The 7,227-nt window shown below is 34.2% G+C and overlaps 1 protein-coding gene across 1 annotated transcript; it reads right to left on the minus strand.

Moving 5' to 3' along the window:
* Positions 1–699: 699 nt before the first annotated feature.
* On the minus strand, positions 700–2,383 carry LOC145009868 (L-ascorbate peroxidase, cytosolic-like). Its single transcript, XM_078968496.1, has 6 exons — positions 2,360–2,383; positions 2,094–2,201; positions 1,315–1,529; positions 1,133–1,235; positions 984–1,042; positions 700–902 (listed from the first exon to the last, which is right to left on the minus strand). The coding sequence occupies exons 1-6, from the start codon at positions 2,381–2,383 to the stop codon at positions 887–889; spliced, it is 525 nt and encodes a 174-aa protein (XP_078824622.1). The 3' UTR covers positions 700–886.
* Positions 2,384–7,227: the final 4,844 nt, after the last annotated feature.

The following is a 7,227-nucleotide window of genomic DNA, read 5'->3' on the forward strand; positions in this document are numbered from 1 at the left end:
TATTTAGTTTGGTTTGATTAAATTTTCATTACTTTGGTTTAAACCGAAAAAACTATTTAATTAATATATGTTTTTATAGTTTATATTTATAAATTAACATTTTATATAGATTAGTTACTAAAAACGCTTTCCATACCTCAATATTTAGTTATTAACCATTATAAAATTTATAATTTTTTTTTTTCTTTTTTCTTTTTTTTTTTTTTTTTTGTATTAAAACCCACCACTAATTAACAAAATGCCAATGAACTTACCCTCTTTTCTTTCCTCTTCATAGGTGACTAAAGTTATATTAATATGCATGTACATCATGAAAGGCCAAATATAATATATTATGTATCAGTGTACTTTTTCATTGGGTAAAAGTTCGTAAGTTTTTTTAGTTTAATATTTATTTTTACATGTGAAATTTTATCTGATTTAACCAGTAAACTGAATCGAATAACCAAAACTAATTAAACCAAACTTTTTTTGGTTTGGTTATAGTTAGTTTTATAAAACAACCGATAAAACTAAACCGATTAACACGAAAATACCGACGAATAACACCCTTAACTAAAAGCACCATATATGTAACATCAAAAAGATTAAAACTTGACTATATACATCGAAACAACAACTGTCACTTTATCTAAAATTTTACATTAAAAACGTCAAAATGATTGTTGATTTCAAGTTTTGAAATCCTTAACAAGGCCTTTCACCAAAAATTGTAAGAATTTTTTTTTTAAGTTTCTAGATTTTGATGACTTCGTGGTAAAAACAAGTATTTCACAACATGAACATTATATAATACATCAAAAGATTATCAATGAAATTTTTGTTGCACCAGGCTACAAGTCGTAAGGTAGTTTTTTATTAGGTCATCCACCCCATTTATGCGAGATTAAGCCTTAGCAAATCTGAAAGCCATAATAAATCGTAAGTTTTAATTTCTTAACACAAATAAGTTGCGGTAAAAAGATTAAAATTCAAAACTTTACCCCAACTCGGAGAGTTTCATGTGGGAGATTGCATAATCAGCAAAGAATGCATCCTCATCCTATTTCAAAACATTTAAAAAAAATAAGCATCCAATTTTACACAATATCAATATTAAAAGATGAAGTGATTTAAGAGGAAATGTACTCACAGCAGCATATTTCTCAACAAGGGGTCGGAATACAGGGTCATCAAGAACAGCCTTGTCAGTAGGTAGCTTGAGAAGCCCTTTTTTCTCACCAGCAAGAAGCTCTCTGTTTGTATTAATTTAGTGGTTATAAGAAATAAAACCAACAAACAACTACAAGAATAAAAAGGACTTTAAAATCTCACATAAAGTAGCTATTGTCGAAGATAAGAGGATTTGAAGTCCATAGTCCTTCAAATCCAGATCTTTCCTTATGTGCACCTCCCAAAGTATGTCCACCAGATAGAGTTACAATGTCTATGTCTTCAAGACCCATGGTTTCAACAAATACTTCCCTTAAATGGTCATTACCTTTGGTTGCATCAGGAAGACGCCCTTCATTTGGGATCTCTTTTTTGTCCTAAAATGATAAACATAGTTAAGTTTGTTAAGTTATATGTTTATTTTTTCATTATTAAATAGTATAAGGTTCCCTTTGTATCATTTTATATTATATATACTAAAATATACATCTACAATCCCTAAGGGGTTTAAGCTAGGGCTATGTGTTTACTACCATACGTATGAATGATCACAATATATTTTTTTTCTCGTGTCCATTTCTACAAGCGATCTCTCCTATGCCATCGAACATGTCATTGTTCTGCAACACATCAGATCTTCGCGAAGCTCTATTTGCTACAGTACCTAATCTCTCATGTGCCATCGAACCTCCCATTGATCAACTAATTATTATACTACAAAAGACCTTTGGGACAAATTGGATGAATTTTTTCACCACAATAAAATGTCTCGCATGCTACAACTGCAAGACCAATTTTACAATAACAAAAATGGATCAAGTTTTATCCCTAACTACTTTCATACTCTCAAAAACCTTGTTGATGATCTCAAAGAGGTTGACTCTGATATTACTGATATTACATTAGTTATGCAAATTCTTAGACAACTACTTCCCTCATACCACAACATTGTAGACGTCATCACCAACACCATGCCTTTTTCCTCGTTCCTCGAGGGCAAAAATATCTTCGTGTTGCACGAATCTAGGGAAGCCTCCACATATTTGTCTCTTGACAATAAGTTATCTCAAAGCTTTGCTTTGTACTCTTCTTCTAACAATACTAGAAAGTAGATGAGTAAATGGTCAAAAAATTGCAATAGTAGCAAGAATTCCTTAAAAGAAGGGGCATAATGTTCTTGATCAACCACAAAAATGGTCAATCTTACTTTGGTTTTGTAGTCACCCCTCATTTTTTCTACATAAAATCAAGTCACAAATCATGGTGGACTTGGCGGATTTAGACCACAAATAATGCAACAACACCCTACGAGCCTACTGTAGGTCCACGTTGGTCCAACACTCTAGCATGTTCATGACTCCCCTTCTGATTAGGTTTTCTTCAACCGAGTATGGCCCAACTTTTGCTTACAACCCAAAATGTTTTAGATAACCCATTGCCTTCACTCCGGCCCAAGTTGTATTTCTTCTGCTGATTTGATTCGAAAATTTGGTCCTTCCACAAATAAATTATATGTTGAGGTGGAGTTTCAAAGATCGCACGCCAAGTGTTCGATGAAAGTACTGAGATACGTCCAATGGTGTTCTTGGGTTCAAGAACAGCCTTAGTGATTCCATTTTCTGACAGTTTCACCACATATTAGCCCACTATCTGCTGGTGAAAATAGCCAAGCCCACCCTACATAACAAATCTATCCTAGAAACACAAATATAACCAGATGTATAAATGCTGCGTATGAAATCCAAAATCAATACAGTGCGATGAAAACAGAAAAAAAAGTAACATAAACAGTCGATCGCAAATCATAATAATGATTCAAACAAAACTAGTAAAACTAACAAGCTTTATGTTAAATAGAAACATATATAGTGAGCAAACGGACTAACATTTTCAATCGGAGAATACGACCCTATGATGACTGGAGAGCCGGAGGGGTGGTATAAGAAGAGTTGGCAAGAAGGGCACAAGCACTGCCATTTTAATGATTTTATAGGGGAGGTGCTTGAAAGGAAATCGAAAAGAAGTATCTCTTCTTGTAGCCGTTGGATCTGTGTAGTATATAGTCGACCATTATTCAACGGACGGATTTATTCATACGGGGATTGGTGGAAATTGTGGAAAAGAAATCAATTCTTGATGTAAGGTACTTTTTCTTTTATTATGAGGCCTTGCTAGTATTTTGTGATTTACCAAAATACCCCGGTGCATCAAGGAAATGTGCGGTAGTGACTAGTGATCGTAAGGCGTCGTGCGGTGGGTGAACCAAAAGACCGTGTGACAACATGCATGTCGATATGATTTCTATTAGTTATTATATAAAAAATTAATTAATTTGCATAAAATTATCATATATTATTCTTGCAGATGGTCATGTGATTTAATCCACCGATTCTCCTCTGTCTCTCTATCTCCCTCTCTTTTGCTTGAGTATTTAGGGTTGGATTTATAGCATACCGTATTCGTATTTCGGTATTTGGGTAGGGTACGTCTTAAAATACATACAGAAAAAATCTCGTATTCTATACATAGGATGGTTAAGAAATTACGAATAAGTAGTGTTACAATTTCATTATTTTTATGATGAGATGAAATAGCACAAAAATTGTTAGATTTTAGTCTCTCTCTCTTAATTGTGAAGCTCATCTCTCTCTTTCTCTCTCTCTTTTTTTTTGTTAATTTTTTTTTTTAAATTGTGAAGCTTAGTGCCATGACATCAAGGATTGCTACATCAATATGTCATATTCTTATGCTATTTTAACGTCACTTCATCAATAAGTGTTATGTTAGTCGATAACCAAATAGTTGGTTAAGTGGTGAAGACCGAAACAAATTAGGAAAACCAATGTTTTAGTTTAAAAAAAACAGATGCAAAAATTAAAAAAAAATAACAACATGAAAACACAATATATTGATTTTTATGTAATTTAACCTTTAAATTGGGATGAAAGATGATATTTTTAGTGAGTTTTCAATCAAACTTTATTTCATTTAAATAATACTAATTCTTATGTGTAATATGTATTGTCAATATTGGAAATTAAGGTTTTAAGTCCACGCGTTGTGGCAAAAGTTTAAGCAATTTTTTTTTTTGAAAAATAATTGTATTGAAGTAAGATAAACTGTATGTGTGAAAAAAAAACAAAAGACCAATGTAATTTCTATCTTTGCAACAAACACATGACAAAGTCACACATACACAGACAAAGTCACATGAAAACACACAACCAAAACACATATATAATTATAACATTTAGTTTAATTTTGAAGCATATTAGTGAACAATTTTTGGATATGATTGACTCTTTTTTTTTTAAATTTATTTTCTGTCTATTTTTAGTTTTTTATTGTGCTTGGTGGATATTTTTTTGATTTTTCTTTTTTGTTTTGTGGATTTCCGTTGATTTTTCTTCCTTTTTTCCGTTAATGGTTTACACGTGTTCTCTCCTCAAAAAACCCACCGCCCACCCATAGTCACCGCGTGTTCATATCTAGTCTCTCGATGCCCACCGCCTCTCCAAACCCCTCCATATCCCTCTAAACTCATCGGCTTCAGAAAGTAACATCCCAGAATCGATCTCCACCGCCTCACCATTCTTCCGTTTCTCCACCGACTTCCTTCACATTCCGGAGAAACAACCGTAGACTAAATCCCTGATCAAATCAACTGACGACCGCTACCACAGTTGGCATTTTTTGTTCAATCAGGTCTCTGTCTAGACCCTTAAAGCACCGCCCCCTTACAATGCCAATCGCAACCTCCACCACATCTTCTTGTATCTTTCTTTCTCTAACCCTAAATTTGGGCATCATCCACCACTTTTCCCACCTCCATCGATGCTATTTTGTTATGGTTGTCTTTCCCATCTAACTAGTTAATCTCGTCGGCGATTTCCAGGTTCAATCTCCACCCACTGTTTGTTCATTTGTGTTTGTGTTGGTTATGTCGGAAGTTCATCGACTGATTAGGCACCTTCTCACCGTCACTCAGCTTCTGTTTTTGGTATGTCTCCTTCCAAACGTGATAGTGGTATCTCAATTTCTTCATATCTTTCTAAAGATTCTGATTTTTATTTGGTTCTATACCACCACCTCCCTTGGAGTTTCCTCCCAACATTACTAAAGATTCGTTTCTACCTCTGTGGAAAAACCACTGCACCACCACGGGAAAACCTAGAGAATGTCGCTGTTGTTCTACATGAAAACCCTAGACCTACGAAGTATGAAAACAGGATATGGGTACTTGTGTTTTTTTTTTTTTTAATATTTTATATGTTTTCATCTTTCTATTCAAGCTTCGCCAATAATTTTTGCAGCTAATTCGAGATTTTGAGCTGTTAACGGGACTGATGGCAATAATCCAAGATCAAAGTGCCACAAGATTCTATCTATGCACACACATAGAGTTTTTAGATCTGAATTTTTAATTTGTTCTTGATTTTTGGTTCTATTTTAAGGGTTTCATTCTCATTTGTTGTAGGTTTTTTGTAGACGTTTGGGTGGGTTCGATTTTGATCCGATTAAAGTTTTATTTGTGATCATATGTGTAACGCTCGCGTTTCCAGGCTAGGCATTATCATTGATGAAATAGTCTAGGTTACACGTTGTATCTCTTTTTGGATTATTAATGATGAAATATTTGAGTATTATGTGAGTTATGTGTTTATTTGCTTAATTATTATGATTTAATGAATTAAGAATAAAATAACCGTCAAAATTAAAGTATGAGATAAGCCCGATATCTTTGCATAAAGATGTAGTGGTCGAAACAAGGATTCCGAAGATATAAAAAATGCCGAAATCCGAGTTATCACGAAGAAGTTATGACATGTCGAAGTTTCGCGATAGAATCGACAACGCTGAATGACGTAAAAAGTGAAATTTACGTTAGAGCAATATTTAGCCTTAGTGATCTAAACGAAAGTCGTAGAGTTTGTTAAACCGAGAGCGTGCATAAAAAGAACACCCAAATCTGACTTCGTATGAGGAAGTTATGATTTTTCGAAGTTTCGACTTAGCAGTATGCAGTCCGAATACTCGATTTGAGATCGAGCGGTTTTTAGCCGAAACAATCTAAATGAGAATCGAAGGTCTCGTTAATAGTAGTAAAACGATAAAAAGGTAGGCGAAAACGGACGTCAGATGAAGAAGTTATAAATTTATAACGGAGTTTTCCTATCCCGGCCTACTAAAAATAAATAATAAAAATAAATCAAAATTAGCCGACGGAGTCTAAACGAAAGTTGTAGATCGTAGTCTCACCTACGCGTGGATATAAAGAACGTCGAAAACGAAGTTCGTATGAGGAAGATATGAATTTTTGAAGTTTATTAAATATTTTCGATATTTAATTTATATATATATTAACCGATATTAGCCATGGAGGGAGTCAGCGACCCTATCCTCACTACGCCCAGCGTAATTTCATATTACGCCAAACGTAATTCGAAGTTCCAGCCCCTATAAAAGGATGTCGAGGGCAATGGAGTTCATTGCTCATTTCTTCCATTTTCTCGCGTTTTTGCATCATTTTTCGTGCAAGAATTATCCCGAAGCCCCGGTATCATTCCTGAGCCCCGAAGCAAGTCCCGAAGCCCCGAAGATCCCGAGAAGTGCAATTCTCAAGCCGAAGCTCTGCCTGCGAGGAGTTCGGTTTTTGTGAAGATCTTCCAGATCTGCCGAATAATACTACTTCTACAAGTCGTAGTGTTGTCCGATCATCTTCTGATCAAGTGAGTGTGTGGTTACTTTCTTCTAACGCATAATTATAAAGTATTTTACACGAAATACGTGTTATGTGTATATTTTGTTATTATATGTGTGAATGTATATTCACTTTCTTCTATCTCATAGATATATTTATTCTCTATGAAATACGTGTTATGTGTATGTATCTCATCTGTTGTTTGAAATATGTATTGAATGAGAATGCTATACAGGTTTTAAACTATGTATAAAAATATATTTTTTATCTACTAATATGTCAGATAGAACATGGGTAGATAGTTGTGTGATAAACAGATGAGAGTCCTCGACGTTGTTTTTGATTCAGTCATCTAGCGGAGTTTAGATGACGAC

This window comes from Lactuca saligna, chromosome 8 (assembly GCF_052625555.1).
Source record: "Lactuca saligna cultivar CGN05327 chromosome 8, ASM5262555v1, whole genome shotgun sequence".
In the NCBI taxonomy this organism is placed as follows: Eukaryota; Viridiplantae; Streptophyta; class Magnoliopsida; order Asterales; family Asteraceae; genus Lactuca; species Lactuca saligna.